Source organism: Hemicordylus capensis, chromosome 2 (assembly GCF_027244095.1).
Source record: "Hemicordylus capensis ecotype Gifberg chromosome 2, rHemCap1.1.pri, whole genome shotgun sequence".
NCBI lineage: Eukaryota > Metazoa > Chordata > Lepidosauria > Squamata > Cordylidae > Hemicordylus > Hemicordylus capensis.
The window spans coordinates 14,407,206-14,426,070 of NC_069658.1; the positions used below are offsets into that span (position 1 = coordinate 14,407,206).

General features: G+C 43.6%; 1 protein-coding gene across 6 annotated transcripts in view; it reads right to left on the reverse strand.

Moving 5' to 3' along the window:
- DYM (dymeclin) overlaps window positions 1-18,865 on the reverse strand; it is a 292,392-nt gene that overhangs the window by 188,934 nt on the left and 84,593 nt on the right. For all 6 annotated transcript variants that reach the window (XM_053297362.1, XM_053297363.1, XM_053297361.1 and 3 more), the window contains one exon: window positions 13,443-13,585. In XM_053297362.1, the coding sequence (XP_053153337.1) occupies window positions 13,443-13,585 (143 nt within the window). The remainder of the gene's footprint in view (window positions 1-13,442; window positions 13,586-18,865) is intronic.

Consider the following 18,865-nt stretch of genomic DNA (forward strand, 5'->3'; position numbering starts at 1 on the left):
TGATTGAGTGCCATCAAGTCGGTGTCGACTCTTAGCGACCACATAGATAGATTCTCTCCAGGATGACCTGTCTTCCACTTGGCCTTTCAGGTCTCTCAGTGGTACATTCGCTGCTGTCGTAATCGAGTCCACCCACCTTGCTGCTGGTCTTCTCTTTCCTTCAACTTTCCCCAGCATTATGGACTTCTCATGGGAGTAGGGTTTTTGCATAATGTGTCCGAAGTATGATAGTTTGAGCCTGGTCATTTGTGCCGTGAGTGAAAATTCTGGATTGATTTGTTCCATGATCCATTTGTGTGTTTTCCTGGCTCTCCGTAGTATCCTCAAAAATCTTCTCCAGAACTAAAATTCAAAAGTGTCAATACTTCCTTTAACTTGCTTCTTTCAAAGTCCAGCTTTCGAATCCATAGAGTGTCATGGGGAAAAACATTGTCCGAACAATCCTAATCTTTGTAGGTACAGACACGTCACAGCATCTAAATATTCTTTCTAAGGCCTTCATTGCAACCCTACCAAGTGCTAGTCTGCAGCGTATTTCTTGACTGCTGGATTCTTTACTGTTGATGGACGATCCTAAAAGGCAGAAGCTATCCACCACTTCAATGTCTTCATTATCAATTCTGAAGCTGGCTGCTGTAATTGTCATTAGTTTAGTCTTCTTTACATTTAGTCATAGTCCCATTTTTTCACTGTGCTCCTTGACTTTCATTACTAGAGCTTGCAGATCATCCACATTCTCAGCTATCAGAGAGGTGTCATCAGCGTAGCGCAGGTTATTGAAGTTTCTTCCTCCGACTTTAAAACCATGCTCATCTTCTTCCAGTACTCAATTGGATTTCCTGCAATAGCTGTAGTTAACTTTATGAAAAATTATGCCTTTTGCAGAGCAAGCTTGACTGCAAGATTGAATGAAGTTTGAACCTCAGGTGGTAGATGGGCGGGCGCAATTAACTGAGAAGGAACTCAAGGAAGTGGTACACCCTTCTACTCCCTACAATGAGAGGCCTGGACCTTGTCTTTCATCTCCACTAGAAACTAGAATCTTTCTCTTTGTCACTCGAGGCAAAGAATGTCCCACTGAGAGAGCAGAAGCTGTGCTAGCCTTGTTCTCCTTTCTCAGGGGTGAACACTGTGAAAAAGGTTGATGTTCCTCCTCCATTTGCTGCCCCGCTGCCTCACCTCTTCTTATTTCATGCTGCACTGTCACAAAGGTCCACAGGAATGAGCCTCTTACTTTGTATGGTGCTCCTGAGGAGAGAAGAAGCTATGCCACTTCTGCTCTTTGGGAATCTTGTGCAAAGTGTGTGTGTGTGGGGGGGGGGGATCTGGTTCCTCCCCTCTGCTGTTTGTTGCACAGGTGAAGAAAACAGTCCTAGGGTGGTGCAAAAGAACCAAATAAAAAACCAAACACCAATGTAGGCCAGCCATAGCCTTGTGACACAGAGTAAAAGAGAGCCAGCGTGGTGTAGTGGTTAGAGTGCTGGACTAGGACCAGGGAGACCCGAGTTCAAATCTCCATTCAGCCATGATACTTGCTGGGTGACTCTGGGCCAGTCACTTCTCTCTCAGCCTAACCTACTTCACAGGGTTGTTGTGAGAAGAAACCTAAGTATGTAGTATACCGCTCTGGGCTCCTTGAAGGTAGAGCAGGATATAAAATGTATAAATTAATAAATTAATAAAAATAAAATAAAATACATTACTACCAAAGGTTTCTTTCCTTGAATCCTACATAATCCTCCATTAATTATTTACCTTTTCTTCAAATCTGTCACCCTAAGAAAGTCAGTGAACAAACCAACAAACTGACCTGCCACAAACCACCCCACCCTGCCCCAAATGCAGCCACATAAACTTCCAAATCTACTCATCATTAGCCATCAATCTGGGAAGGAGGTAATTAACTTTAATCTCTGACAGCTAAGTAGTTAGTTTTACCCACACACTGTTATTTTACTAAGCACTGGAGACACTATTTTAGTCTTATTATAATTTGGCTGGGCAAACTTTCACAGAAAAAAAAGTAAAAATGTTTTTGGTGGCTTGTTCAAAAGGAAAAACAGCAATTTATCAGAGGTTATGTAAAAAAAAATCTGATACTTGTGTTGGAAATTCTAGCTTGGCAGAACACATTTCATTAGAGTTGGTTCTTTTAAAATGTTCTGAGAAGAAATAATGATGTTTGTTATAATTCTGTTAACAACTTGGCCTAAATTAAAAGAATTAAATGTCAAAGTCAGAGATTTTCCTACATCCTTAACCCAGACTTTATGTCGTAAAAAAATAAAAAATAAAGTGGGACAAGTAAAAGAAAACTTCCCTCAAGTCTTCAGACTCAAAAAGACAAATTAAGATAAACATCTTTGCTTGCAATGGTTGTCTCCCAATTTGTCAGAAGAGATTATTTAATATTGACTAGCCGACCCTGCACAGAGCATCTGTGCACTCTTTGGGGCCGGTGGTTACCTCTCCCCCCACTTCTGCCCCAGTCTCTACTTCTGGGCCCAGCCACCTCTCCTGCCCACTGCCACTTCTGGCCCCCCCTTTCTTTCCTTCCTCCTGGGCCTTGCCTCCATGGCCGGGCCAGGCCCACCACCTCTGGCCTCCATGGCCGGGCCGCCACTGTGGCAACCAATCCTCCTGGGTGCACCTCAGCCAATCAGGCACGTCTGCCGCCCAACCAATCAGCTGGGCTCTGGGACGCACATTCCAAGGCACAACCAGGAGAATTAATATAATAGATAGTTGTTGTTGAAATGGTAGTCCCAGAGAATAGGGGGAAATTAAATTGATCCATTACACAGTGCCCATATGGAACTTACTGAAAATCACTTCCCTATGGAACTCATTCCATAAAGTAGGCGCAATGCTTGCAAGCACCCTTGTCTCAGCCCAAAGGTCTGTAACATACCAGTGCCAGTTTTTGCCAGGGATATGAAGAGCTGATATGGAGACACTACATATGTTTGAGCCAACTCATAAGAGGTTTTTAAAGAGTTACATACAGCAGATGAAAAGCTGGAAGTTATAACTCTGGGGTGTTAGATTAAATTAAATAAATAATTTTTTATATATAGTATCTAAACATGTGTTTTCTAGATTATTGGAAAAATTATTGGCTGCCTCCCCCCACCCCCCCAAAAAAACCATTGCTGCAAAACTATTTTGAAGTTATGAATTCGAACAGTTCTTCCATGGGGGATGCCAACCTTGGCACCACAAAGAAGTGACTTGCTCACGCTGCTTGCTTGCTACCCCACTATCAGGAGTACATTTATCTACTAATTTAAAACAAGTTCACGATGGTGTTAGAGCTGAGGAGAATTTTTCTGGGCAAACATTTTCTATGCAAAAAAAGCCATTTCTGGGGGCTTGATGCATTTTCTGAATCATCCTCAAAATCTTGCTTCCCCCTCCCACCACACACTGTTTCATTCTTATTCGCAACCTCTCTTAGCAGCAACTGACCTTAAAAAGGAAATAAAAGTTGTTGTCGTTGACTACACAATCCAGCCAATGAGGGACCACACAACCTGTGTGATGGAGTAATGACACCATGTTGTAGACAATGTGCTTTGGCTACATGAACATAAGAACAGTACTGCTGGATCAGGCCTATTTAGTTCAGCATTCCGTTAGGCACAGTGGCCCACCAGATGCCTCTGAGAAGCCCATAGGCAAAAGGTGAGTGCATGTCCTTTCTCCTGCTATTGCTCCCCTGCAACTGGTATTCAAACGCATCTTGTCTCTGAGGCAAGAGGTGGCCCATAGCCACCAGAAAAGTAGCCACTGGTAGACCTGTCCTCCATGAATTCATCTAAGCCCCTTCTAAAGCCATCTAAGCTAGGGGCCATCTCCACATCCCGTGGCAGATAATTCCATAGATTAATTATGTGCTGTGTGAAGAAGTATTTCCTTTTGTCAGGCCTAAATTTCCCAGCCTTCAGTTTTATGGGATGACCCCTGGTTCTAGTGTTGTGAGAGGAGAAAAAATCATCTCTATCCCCTCTCTTTACTCCATGCATAATTTTATACACCTCGATCATGTCTCCCCATAGTCGCTTCTTTTCCAGACTTAAAAAACCCAGATGCTGTAGCCTTGCCTTATAAAGAAGGTGCTCCAGGACCCTGATTATCTTGGTTGCCCATTTCTGCAACTTTTCCAGTTCTACAATGTCCTCAAGATACAGTGACCAGAACTGCATGTAGCACTCCAAGCACCATAGATTTGTGTAGGAGCATTATAATATTAGCATTTTTATTCTCAATCCCCTTCCTAATTATCCTTAACATAGAATTTGCTTTCCACCCTGACCCCAAGACCTCTCTCCTGGTTCAGATCCCATCAGCCTATATGTGAAGTTGGGTTTATTGCCCCAGTATGCATCACTTTACACTTGATTACATTGAACCATATTTGCCATTTTGGCACCCACTCATCCAGTTTAGAGAGATCCTTTTAGAGCACCTCACAATTGGTTTTGGATTTCACTACTTTAAATAGTTTAGTGTCATCTGTGAATTTGGCCACTTTGCTGCTTACCCCAATTTCTAGATCATTTATGGACAAGTTAAGGAGCACTCATTGGTCTTTAGGGTCCCCAGGACAGATCCCTGGGAGACACAATTTCTTACTTCCTCCCATTGTAAAAACTCTCCATTTATTCCTACCCTCTGTTTCCTGTCCTTCAACCAGTTACCGATCCACACATGAACCTGTCCCCTTATCTCATGACTGCTAAGTTTACTCAAAAGACTTTGATGGTGAACTTTATCAAAAGCTTTTTGGAAGTCCAGGTATACTATGTCAACCAGATCGCCTTTATCCACATGCCCGTTGACACTCCAAAAGGTTAGTGAGGCAAGACTTTCTCTTGCAGAAACCATGCTGGTTCTCCTTCAGCAAGGCCTTTTCTTCTATATGTTTAACAATTTTGTCTTCAAGTATGCTTTCCATCAATTTGCCCAGCACATGACATCAACACAAATCCAAATCACAGCAAGGGCAATGTCTTTGGCTCTCCCCCCACCCCCGAAACTGCCAAAACAATGGAGGAAGAAGGCAGCATTTTATTTTATTTATATACCCCTCCCCCCCGCCCTTCCTGAAGTGGCTCAGGGAGGTTTACATTAAATTCAAAAGCACAGAACAAAACAATTAAAATTAAGAAACATTCAGACCAGATTCAAGTTAAAACTGTCATGAAAAGACAGGCTGAAGAGATTGGTCTTTTAGGCTCTCCTGAAAGCTTCCAAGGAAGACAGATCTCTTATATCCACACGGAGAATGTTCCACATCCTAGGGGTGCAAAACTGGGATGGGGATGACACTATTTCTAAATTCAATAAATGTTCTTCATCAAAATAAGACATCCTCCTCTTCATTTTGGGTAAGTGCTAGTTATCATACTGTGTCAAGAGTATGCCATTAAGGCAATCCTACAGTCACCAACAGATAGTAATGATATTTTATTTATTTTTACATTTATATCCTGCTCTTTCTCCAAGGAGCTCAGAGCAGCGCAGATTATTATTTTTATCCTCACAACAACCCTGTGAGGTAGTTTAGGATATAGTCAGCAATGTTGTGGGAAACAGTACTTATTCATAAAATTGCCAATTTTATTTAAAACCCTACTTCAGACAATCACCTTTATCTTGACCTCTCCACCTAGGTTAAAATAAATTTTGATGCACCAAATTCACACACCCCCAACCCCCTCTGTACACCCATAAAGGAAACTTGCCCCCCAAAAATGACAGGATAGGATTGGAAAGGTTTCTGTTAACTTCCAGTGACTTATGGAATGTGTGTGTGTGTGGGTGGGGGGCACTGATGCAAACTGGAAGAGAGATTTAATGATAGTCACGTAGGGAACACAGTTTAAACGGATTATTAGACTTAAAATAAATGTGTTCCAGAAGTATAAACAATTTCACTTCACATATATATCCATAATGCCACAATATAGTAGCAGCATATGCCATATAAGGGACAAAGAGCTTGAGAGCTTTTTATAAAGGCATTAATTTTATTTTGCAAGCATAGATACATGCCAGTGGTAGAACACCTCTTCCTCAGACCAAGCACTGCAACCAATGAATTTTTTTATTATGTTTGTGCACCACCCCAAACTTCTGTCACTGGGTGGCTTACATCAATATAAAACAAATTAAAGCAGTAATAAAAACCTTAAAACAATTTAAAACCACATTTCTAGTTAAAAGCTTGGGTGAATAAATGTTTCTTTAAAGACATTTTACAAGTTGTCAGAGAAGGGGAGGCTCTTATTTCAGCCGACGGACCTCTCCAGATGATCTCAATGGGTGACGGGGCACATGGCGAAGAAGACATCATCATGTGTATGCCACCCCTGATGGGAAAAGGAGTGTGCCAGCTGGGAACTTATTCTTAATCCCTGTTGGGCCTCTCGCCCAAAGTGAATGCCTCTGGTTCTAGGCTGTAGCTAGGTCAGGGATTGTCCAGACAACTGAAAAAATGAAGAAAAAGGATTCTTGTCTCCCCTAATATCTCTTTTATTGCTATTAACAAACAGAGCAGAAGCAGAACACAGTCACTGTCAAAGTCAAGGAACACACCTGAGTAGAGCAATGTAGTTTCAAAATACAGTAGCAAGTAAGCAATTTGACCAAACACAAATACAAAAGGCAAACCTCTGAATAAGATGCCCTCTCCCTTTGAGGGCCTGCTAAACAGCTTTCAAGGTTGACTTCTCCGTCCTAGATGTTTCCAATCCAAGTCAGCATCCACTCAGGTCTTTTACCTTCTACCCTGAGAATCTTGTTCTCGGTTTGAATCCCCACTGATATGTTTCCCAGAAACACCTAGATCGGGCAGCAGTGATATAGGAAGATGCTGAAAGGCATCATGTCATACTGCATGGGAGAAGGCAATGGTAAACCCCTCATTTATTCTACCAAAGACAACCACAGGGCTCTATGGTCGCCAGGAGTCAACACCAACTCAATAGCACACTTTCCCTCCTCCAAATTCAAAATAAGAAGTCAAGTGCTGATGATCTCATGCGCAGTCTTGTTTTGACTGTAAGCAAAGGCCATGCTTACAGTGTACAACAACAGGTGCTGTTCTCAGCAAAAACAGGGATGTGCATAAACAGCATAAAATGGCTCTACTCAGGCCCTTTTGCAAATTTAAATTCAGACACCCACTGAAAAATTAAGTGCCAGCCATAATAACATTCTCTAAAATACCCTAGGCCTAAACTCTTTAGGGCTTTGTAATGCCTTGTATTTTGCCCGGAAACTTATTGATAGCCAGTGCAGTTCTTTTAATATAGGAGCAACATCGTCTGTTTGAGATGACCTGGAGACCAACCTGGCTGCCACAATCTGTATCAAGGGCAGTTTCTGGACTACATACAACGGCAGGCCCACATAGAGCATGTTGCAGTAGTCAAGTCTGGAGGTTACCAACATATGTACCACTGTTCTGAGGTTGTTTATCTTGAGAACTGGGCACAGCTGATAGAAAGTACCTCTGGTCACCACCTCGACTTGAGACACCAGGCAGAGGTTTGGATCTAGAAGCACTCCCAGATTGCATACCTGTTCCGTCTGGGGAAGCATGACCCCATTCAGAATCAGCAGGCCAAAACTGTCTCCTGAGTTCCAACCCCGCAATAAGTACATCCATCTTATTTGGATTCAGTCTCAGTTTGTTATCCCTCATCCAGCCCATGACTATCTCTAGGCAGGCATTTAGGGAGATCATGCCTTCTCCTGATTATGTTGACCTGGAGAAATAAATTTGGGTGTCATCAGCATACTGATAACACCCAGCATCAAATCTCCTGATTATCTCTCCCAGAGAGAAAGAGCACTGGATAAAGTATGGAGCCCTGGGGGACGCCATATAGAAGTTCACACTGTGAGGAACAACAGTCTCCAAGAGACACCATCTGGAATCTGCCTGAGAGGTAGGAGTGGAACCATTGCAAAGCAGTGCCTCTCACCACAACCCCCTCAGACACTCCAAAAGGATACAATGGCCGCTAGAATCAAAAGCCGCTGAGAGATCCAAAAGGACCAACAGAGTCATACTTCCTCTGTCAATTCCCCATTGGAGATCATCCATCTGGCTGACTAAGTCAGTCTCCACCCTATAGCCAGTTTGAAATAGGTCTAGAAAATCAGCTTTCTCCAGGACTGCCTGGAGCTGAGAGACCACCACTCTCTCAATTACCTTGCCCAACCACATCAGGTTGGAGACAGACCTATAGCTGCTTAACTCTGAGGGATCCAATGCAGGCTTCTTCAGTAGAGGTCCAATAATTGCCTCCTTAAGACAGGAAGGCATCCTACCCTCCCTCAGAGAAGCACTTATAATATCTACCGGGCCCTCTACAACAACCACCCCACCGCCCCAAGTCAGACAGTATAAGCCATGTTAGACAAGGGTCAAGATAACAGGTGGTAGACCTCACCATTCCAAGCAGCTTATCCACATCCTCAGGAGCCACAAACTAAAACTGATCCACTTAATCACATAAGAGGAGTTGCTGGACACCTCCACATGAAACTCTGCAATAATTGTGGGGTCTGAGTCTAAGTCGGTCGGAATAAGAGATATTTTATCCACAAAAGACTAATTTAAAATATCACAACAGGTTATTGATGGTTCCAAATTCTGATTCCAGGAAGGAGGGGCATGCCCTCTCACATTCCTAAACAACTCTGCTGGACGTGAAGTTGTGGATGCAATACAGGCAGAAATAATTGCTTCTTTGCCACACATATTGCCTGAGCATAGGTCTTCAAATGCGCTCTGTGTTGCAATATGTCAGATTTGAGTCGAGTCTTTCTCCACTTGTGCTCCAGTTGTCTACCTTGCCACTTTAGCTCCCATAATTCTTCCATATATCAAGGGGCCAATTTTGAAGTGGGTTGGAGAAGACGCTTAGGAGCGATCATGTCTACTGCCCTGGTGAGTTTGTTCCAGTTCTCCACCAGGGCATCAACAGAACCAACTCTAAATCCTTCCAAGACTTCTTGGAATGCTATTGGATCCAAAAACCTTCTCAAGTGAACCATCCTATAGGCCCCTCATTCCTGCGGGACATGATTGAAAGTCCAACTTTAACCAGATAGAGGTCCATCCATGACAATGGGGAAAATCACATGAGTCCCCACCCACAGAATACCACCCTGATCAGAGCAAAAGACCAGATCAAGTATGTGACCAGCAACATGAGACTGTCCCAAGACCTCTTGGGATAGGCCCATAGCTGACATGGCTGCTAGGAACTCCTGAGCCCAGTCAACCCCAGATAATGATTGGGAATACATGATGTTGTAGCATTGTTGATGCCAAGTAAGTGCAAACTTGATTGCTGCCTGGATGGAGAAGTTGCTCTGAGCTTTCCAAGAAAGAAATCATCCCATTCATGTGAAGTTTGTCTCATTTTCAGACTGCAACTGCCAATCCACACCCCCTACAATCATATCCATGCTTTAAGATGACTCTATGCTAGTATGCACTAGCTGCTTCATGTTCTGACCTATAGGGGGGAAGTAAAAAATGCTCAATTTTCAGACTTATCTAGTAATCAAGCTGTGTTGATCAACACGTGCACCAAATTTCAGTTCCCTCTCTGTGGTAAAAATACCTTGAGCACTTCGATAGCCTTGTCAATTAAGTCTTTATAAATGATCTGCTATTTAAAATGCAGGGAAGACATTTCTGTTCTTTAGGACAGATTATTTTCAGGAATCTCTAGAAAGCCAGGCTGGAACAATTAAAACAATTTATCTGTTATTTTAGAAGAAACAACTGCTCTATGATTGAAAGAACAGCATTAGACTTATAAGTCTAAACCTTCTATGGTATGCATGTTTCTAAATTAAATGGAGCCAACAAGGGTTGTGGGTGGCTGCCTCTTTCTTACGAGGCATGTACTGTGCACTTATTCCAAACAAAGATGTGCTCTTTTACTGCCTCCATGAGGAGAATCAGATGCATTGTCATGGCTAGACTGTAAACTCCCCTGGAAAGTTAATGTGGGCCTGACTTTTAATTTTTCTTGGCAAAGTTGTTACTGAATGAGTTTCACATGATCCAATTATCCACTGCCTTGCACAGGCTGTCACAACTGCTGGGGGTTGGGTGGGGGGACTAACATCCATATGTATCTCAGATACATCCATATGTATCTTCTAATTCTAAATTTACTCCACCTTCTGCCTTGCTGTCCAAACCTCAGCACCAATATCTGTCCCATGAATAAGTACATGTAGATCCTTGCAGAGAGGATACTTTTGCACCAGAAGCCTAGTGGGGGACTTGCCCCTACAGTTGGAGAACCTACGGTAGATGGTAAAGAAAGGAATGTACTTTGCTTTTCATAGTAGATCCCATACACTAGTGCTTCCAACCAAGGTTAGGAAAATAGTAACATAGGAAGCTGCCTCAAACTAAATCAGACCATTTGTCCATCTAGCTCAGCATTGCCTACACTGACTGGCAGCAGCCTCTCCAAGGTTTCAGGCAGGAATCTTTCCCAGCATTACCTGGAGTTGCCAGGAATTGAACCTGGGATCTTCTGCATGCAAACAGATGCTCCACTGAGCTATAGTCTCATCCCCTAAGGGGATATCTTACAGCAGATAGAACTCACATGTAGTCACTCATGCAAAGGCAAGCCAAGGTGAAACCTGCTTAGCAAAGGGGACAATTCACACTCACTACCACAAGACCAGCTTCTCACAGTGTTCTGTAAGCATCCTCCCAGGAGTTCTACAACCTCTTCATTTACCCCTCTTGTGCTGGGCAGTCATGTCCCATGAGTGTCCATGAGTGTCCATGACTGTGACCTGGGTCACAGTCTAATCTCATAACTTCTATCCAAGTTATAATTATGAATTATCATCAATTTATGAATTATCATCAATCTTTCAGTTTTGAAAGTGTTCAAAACATTACACAAAAGTTTTAACTTAGTTTGTATACTTTATGTGGGGGACAGGGAAGGGTCTTCAGGTCTGCAGAATATCACAATACACTGTAAGAGTTTCTCAACCAAAAAAGTGTTACAAAACAATGCCATAATTCAGTGTTTCTCAACGTTTTTGGAGTCATGGACTGGTACATTCTTTGTGTGCAGTTTCCCAGAGCAATGGTTAGTAAAAGGGTCGCCCCCCCTCCCCCCACGAAAACAATTTTGAGCCAATGCGGGCCACCACCGATGGGAGCTCTCCAGAGCTCATTTCTAGGAAGGCAGTCCTCGCTGTTGGGATAACGTTCATTTCACTTCCTTGAAATAAACGTAATCCCAGCAGCAAGGGCTGCCTGCCTAAGAATGAGCTCTGGAGAGCTCCCGGTGGCGATGGCTCGCATTGGTTTGAAATCGTTTTGCGGGGATGTTAATCACTCATGGACCGGCAGACTGGCACTCAACTCCTCACGGACCAGCACTGGTCCGTGGACTGGCAGTTGAGCACCGCCATAGATCACTGCAAGTTTACAAGAACCATATCAGTAGGAAAGAGGAACAGTTGTGAACAAAACCATCATAATGAATTCTTAACAAAAGTACCTACCCAGAAGTTCAAGCCCTCTTTGTTAACCGGTACTGCTAAAGCTACAGGATAATCTTTGTCTTATAACCAATAAAGGGTTAACTCTGGCCTGTACAAGCTGAATACAGATGGTCATCATTATTCACAAGGGTTCCATTCCTACCAATTAGAGCGAATACGGAAACCACGAACAACAAAACCACAACTCTATGGGGACAGGGGAGTTAGGTTCCCGCCAAAGCCTAAAATGCCTAAAAAGTGGGAAGGGGTAGAAATAAGAGTAGAACTGAACAGTACCTTGCTTTCCAGGGCTGCAGGACTCCAGAAATGCCCCCGAAAGCTCCCAAATAGGCCACATTCCTGGTTTTAAAAAGTGTTTTTTTGTCTGTGTGGTGTTTTGTTTTGTTTTTAAGAAAGAGCCTCAAAATGGCTTTGTCCTCTAAAATGGCGGCCGGAAGAGACATTGGAAGTCATTTCTGACCACTCTGCAACTAGGTGAAATTTAGCCTTTTTAAATTAAAAAACAAAACGGATCTCTAGGACCTGTCTGCAGATACGCGAAACCATGGTTGCCAGAATGGCAGGTGACAAGGGCCACCTGTATGAAAATCCTCAAGCATAACACATTATGCATCTCTGTACATCCAAGACATCACCATTTTCAGTTTTTATTGCTCTCTACTTACTTGAGTCAAAAGACAAGAATGAGAAGCTATGTTTAGGATTAACCTTTTGCTCACTGTGGGGTCTTTAGCAGGGAGGAAGTGCAGACAATCTGCTTTAATTGTTTTTGTTGCAGGAGAGTTACAGACTGGGGAGGGGACGAGAGAGGAAATAAAATGCATATTAAAGCCTTCCTACCACACACAGCACTGTGGTTAGGACTTGTCAGCATTCCCTGCAGAGACAGAATTGATTCATGCTGAAAACAGATACGCAGAGAGGCAGGGCGTTCCAAGATGAGATTTCTATCACAACAGAAGGGAAGGCCAACCTATACACTTCAAAAGTGAGAATAAAAGAGGGCTGGTTTAGACGATGTGTGTTTGTAGTGCATGGAAAGTAATCTGCTACTGGGACACTTGGATACCACCACAATGCAAACAGTCATCAGCATACACAAGCTTTGCTCCTTATTTCTTAAAAATAATCTACAATACTGTATCCCCTGTAATCTACAGTATCTTCATAATAAAGATCTCATTATACAAATATGGTAGCAAAGTGGTTGGGCACTTCACATGACGGAAATTGCAAGTTTTTAGTATCACAGTATACAATGGAAGGACACTTGATCCATGGCGGGGGGTGAGGGTGGAGAAATCTGTTCGACACGTGGTCGATCATACTTGTCCATTGAAATTCATGCACCCTCAAAGGGCTGGGCAGACTGGGGTGGAATTACTTACGAGTGTTTTATTTGTTTTATTGTTTTAATAAGTAAACCACGCTCAGAGCCTTGTGGTAAAGTGCAGTTTATACATCTTCTAAATTAATAGGCAGCTAAAGTGTTGTCCACGCATATAACAGCAACGATTAAAGATGCTACTTTTACTACTCATTTCTTTTAACAAGGAATTCATACCAATATGTCAGGGAATTATGTTTTAAAGAATGTATTTGAGAACGAAAGTGGGAAAGTTGAATAGCAAAACAAATTCAGCATCTAGATTTCCGTGTTAGTGAATCACTGGCAGGATTTCCCCAGTCTCATTAAAATCTACACCACAATCCCTTCTGCTCTGAACAACTTATGCTCTGTTCCCATTCTCCTTACTGCTCCCATAATCATCTTTTCCTTCCTGCAGAAAAACAAACTTCACATGCAGTAGAATCAAAGCCTAGAATGCTACACAGACACAGGTATAGGTAGCAAAGCTACTCACTTGCTACTCCTGATGCAATTCCATAAAGGATTCCTCCTCCATCTGATTCCGACTGAAAGACGTGGGTGCCTGCGGGTGGGCTTCTCTCTTGTCTGATGAAATTATAGAGCAATGTTTTCACAAGTCTGCTAGTGTATGGAAGACTGAAATTGCAAGAGAGAGAAATCTGGTGTGATTTGTGATGGCACAAACACAAAATGTACATTTCTAGCTCACACCATCCTTTTACTTGGATGGATAATATTTCCTTACAACTATATAAAATGGTGATGTTTAAAGAGATATGAACACACACTTAAGAATGCCTCAACAGAAGCATGGCGACTCCTACCACCTCCCACTGTGGTCACTGCTCCCACTTCTATGGTGAGGTCTCCATTGCAGGGGCAGTGGTTGTTTCCCCTTGACAGCATCCTTGTCCCATGCAGTCTGTCCTCTGCCCAGAGGACTCAGACTTGCTCTTGGCTCTGCCTGCCTAATCATCGGCCATCACCTGTTTAAATAAGGAGCCATACCCCTCAGAACTCCTGCTCTTCCACTCTCCTTCCACTTTTATTGGCTCTTCCCCTTTCCTTTGTCCTGCTTATGTTCCCCTTCCACATTCCGTCGCTCCCATCCCTGTTTTTGCTGCCAGCTGTTTGGTTCTGTCTTCACTTCTGGCTGGCTGATGTCACCCAGCCACGCCAAGAGTCCTCCTTGCAACCAGTCCTGCAGTCAGGGTAGGGCCAGTGGATGCACTATTCCACCTGTTTGTTCTAGCCAGCCAGGGGACCATGGCTTGCCCTTCTAGCCTGTAAAACACGTCTCTCTAGCTCTGTCGCCCAGTGAGGCTTTGTGCTGGAGTTCAGCCACCCCTTCTGGAACCCTTCCAGGTGACCAGGTGAGTGGGGAGGGGCTGGTTGCCAACAAGAAAATACACAAGAATTCTTAACACCAGCATTTAAATCTAAATAACTAATATCCAGATGCCAAGTGCATGCATTTAAAACAAAATATCTGATTGCGATGGCACATACTCCCAAGCAAGCGTGTGATGACCCTGGCCTGCCTATCAAGGCTACTGATGTTATAAAGTATCTGACACTATTCTGAGAGAACCTAAAGTTCACAAACTTTAGTCAAGCTTACTAGTTACATTCAACTTTGTCCACTCCATAAGCAGCAAAATCTAGTTTTTCCTGTTTCCATCCTATTTACAACGAATAGCTAATAGCTGTTCATTCATTCTTCTAAAACTATCTGAAAAGAACCAATCAGCCTAGCCCAAGGAGCTGTAAATATTCCATGCTACCTGACCTCAGAAATGGTTCAACTTAAAGAACTTAATTCAAATCAGCCTTTACTAGTACAGGAATATAAAATGTTCATTTTAGAATCTGCTATTCTGAATGGCTTTTTGCAAGCTTTGTCTTGTCTTATATGACAATTGATAGGTCCATGTCATGGGGTGTGTGTTCACTCTTCCTCTACACAACCAGTCCTGCAGTTAGAGAGGAGAGCTGGTCTTATTGTAGCAAACATGACTTGTCCCCTTAGCTAAGCAGGGTCTGCCCTGGTTGCATCTGAACTGGAGTCTACATGTGAGCACTGTAAGATATTCCCCTTAGGGGATGGAGCCACTCTGGGAAGTGGCTCTCTAGCATCTCCAAAATAGGGCTGAGAGAGATTCCTGCCTGCAACCTTGGAGAAGCCACTGCCAGTCTGTGTAGAAAATCTAAGCTAGATAGACCAAAGGTCTGACTCGGTATATGGCAGCTTCCTATGTTCCAGTGTGGGGCCAGTGGATGCACCACTCCACTGGAGCACTGTTTCACTCCTTCTAGGATGGGGGGGGGCAGGATTTGGCTTTTTAATTTGTGACTTGAGAATGAAATTTAAAGAAAGACTGTTTTAACAGAAACAAGTGTATGCGTGTGTGCTCTCTCTTTAGTTATTCTCTTTCTTTTCAGTATACACACACACACACATAAACGAGAGAGAGGTTTGTTTAGACAATGATGCTGCTTCCTCCAAAGGTCCAGGAGGACTCTACAAGTTCTGCTCACTCAAGATTTGCTACATGTTCTGCCACTCAAGATTTGCTACAAGTTCTACTCACTCAAGATATCAAGCAAGGAGGAGCACAGCAAGGAAATCAATCAATCAATCAATCAATCAATCAATCAATCAAGAAAACAAAGGAGAAAGGAGAAGCTAAGTTTGTTAAGGCTAGTAATTGTATAGGGTTTGATTTCTGGCTGGCTGTGGATATTTTTGAGAGAACAAGACCAGTTAACCCGAGTGGGGGATAAATTCCAGGTGAGTGACTCAGCTTGTGGGAGGGATCACATTCCTGAGGAGAGTCAGATTGCCAGCAGATCTTGAAGACAAGGCTCAGACCAGAGAAGCTCTTCTCCCAGGAACTTTGTGAACAGGAGTGTGCATATTTAAGGAGGATATTTAAGGAGTTTAGGATATTTAAGGATATTTAAGGAGTTTAGCGGGTGTTCAGCAGGGATCTCTGTGGGGAGGTACACAAGCTGTCCCTCTTCATCACAGAGGAGACACACAGAAAATGACAAGGGGAGTACTACCCGCCTTTTGTAATTTCCTTGGAGAACAAAGCTTAAAACTTGTATTGAGCTGAAGCTTCAAGTGAACAAACCCTATATATTCTAAATAGCCAATAAACCAGTTATGCAGTTTGAATGCCAGCAGGGGAGGAGGTGCTTGCCAGTGTGTTGCATGTATGACTATCTGCCTGAGGGGCAGAAGTCCTGGGTATGTGCTCGGTGCAAAGAGCTCCTGGCTTTCAGGGAACAAGTTCATTCCCTGGAAGCCAAGGTGGCTGACCTGGAGAAGCTCAGAGAGGCAGAAAGTAGTGTGGATGAGACCCTCAGGGATGTAATAGAGGCATCCCACTCCCAGGCTAATGGCACTTCTGCTGTCATGAAGAATGAGGGTCTCAGTGAAGGAGGACATTAGTCTGAAGAAGAGGAAAACACTCCCTACCTTGGGCAATGTACCCATATCCTCTCTCACACTCCTCCAGGGGGTGGGGGGCATCCTAGTAGCAGGTGATTCAATCATTAGGGGCTTAAAGAGATAGGTCTGTGACCCATGTGTAGACAACATGGTGACTAGCCTGCCTGGTGCGAAGGTTGCAGAGGTCATGCTGCATCTAGATAGGCTGTTAGGCAGTGCTGGGGAGGAGTCAGCTGTTGTGGTGCATGTTGGCACCAGTGATGTTGGGAAATGCAGTCAGGAGGTCCTGGAAGCCAAATGCAGGCTGCTAGGTAGCATATTGAATTCTAGTACCCCAGGGTAGGGTTTTCTGAAGTGCTACCAGTTCCACCCGCAGAGACAGCAAGAGAGGCACAGCTGAGGAGTCTCAATGTGTGGATGAGATTGTGCTGCCAGGAGGAGGGGTTTAGATTTGCTAGGCACTGGGATACATTTTGGGACAAGTGAAGACTGTACGAAAGGGATGGGCTCCACTTATACCAAGATGGAACCAGACTGCTGGAGCGTAAAATAAAAAAAGGCTGCAGAGCAGCTTTTAAAATGATGCCTGGGCGATTGCTGACAGGAACTGGATGGTATCTGGTTTGGCAGCAAAATCCCCTAAGGATTTTGAGGGTGCACATGTTTTGGATAAACCAGAAGACGACAGAGCAGAGCCAGGAGTTGAGCAGAAACAAACACATGGCAGCTGGTCAAAAGGGTCAAATGACAGTAAGGGAGAAAGCACACGCAAACGCCAGGTAAGAGACTTGGCGTATAGGTGTCTATATACCAATGCCAGAAACCTCTAAGCGAAGATGGGTGAACTGGAGTGCTTGGTTACTAATGAAAACATAGATATAGTGGGTGTAATGGAAACCTTGTGTAATGGTGAGAACGAGTGGGACACAGTTATTCCTGGATATAAACTCTACAGAAGGGACAGGGAGGGGAGGATTGGGGGAGGAGTAGCACTGTATATTAAAGAAGGGATAGATTCCAACCAGTTAGAAAACCTTGGTGGACCTGAGTCCTCCACAGAATCATCATAGGTGACTATATGAGAACTGAAAGGAAACGTGTTACTAGGGACATGCTATTGCCCTCTGGATGAAAACTCTGAGAGTGACCTGGAGTTGGGTCAGTAAGTAAGAGAGGTGTCAAAGATAGACAGGCAAGTAATAGCAGGTGACTTCAATGACCCACACATAGACTGGGTCAATTCACATTCAGGTAAGGAAAAAGAGGCCAGATTTCTAGACATGCTAAATTATTGTGCCTTAGAACAGTTACTCGTAGAACCAGCCAGGGAGATGGCGACCTTGGACTTAATACTGAGTGCCCAGGATCTGGTGCAAGATGTCAGAGTTGCAGAACCACTGGGTAACAGTGACCATAGTGTGATCCAATTCAGCATATATGCAAGTGGAGAACTGTCAAGGAAGTCTAACACAGTTGCATTGGACTTCAGAAGAGGAAACTTCTCAAAAATGAGGGCACTGGTAAAAAGGAAGCTGAAAAGGAAAGTCAAAAGGGTCAAATCACACCAGAACGCATGGAACCTATTTAAAACCACAGTACTAGAAGCTCAGTTGGAATGTATACCAAGAAGAAGGAAAGGTACCACCAAGTTCATGAGGATCCCAGCGTGGCTAACAAGTAGAGTCAGGGAAGCTATAAAAGGGAAGAAGACTTCCTTCAGAAAATGGAAGTCCTGCCCAAATGAAGAGAACAGGAAGGAACAAAATCTGGCAAAAGAAATACAAGGAGACAATAAGGGATGCAAAAAGAGTTTTTGAGCAGCATATAGTTAGAAGTGTCAAGAGGAAAAACAAAAACTTCTTTAAAATATATCAAAAGTAGAAAACCTGTCAGGAGGTGGTTGGCCCCTTAGAAGACGACGGCGAAAGGGATTATTAAGGAGGATAAGGATACTACAGAGAAACTGATGAGTTCCTGGCATCCGTCCTCACAGTGGAGGATACTGACCATATACCCTCATAAGAACATAAGAACAGCCCTGCTGGATCAGGCACATGGACCATCTAGTCCAGTATCCTGTTTCACATAGTGGCCCATCAGATGCCACTGGGAGCCTACAGGCAGGAGTTGAGGGCATGCCCTCATTCTTGCTGTTACTCCCCTGCAACTGGTATTCAAAGGCATAATGTCTCTGAGGCTGGAGCTGGCCTCTCCGGAATTGAGCTTCTCAGTTTTAGAGGCTAAAGAACCGGGCCAATTTGAGGTGACAAGGGAAGATGTTCTAAACTGTCTTGAAAATTAACAAATCACCAGGGCTAGCTGGCATCCACCCAAGAGTTCTGAAAGGACTCAAATGTGAAATTGCTGATCTCCTAGCAAAAGTATGTAACTCGTCCCTACAATCTGGCTCTGTACCAGAGGACTGAAACATAGCCAATGTAAATCTGATTTTCAAAAAG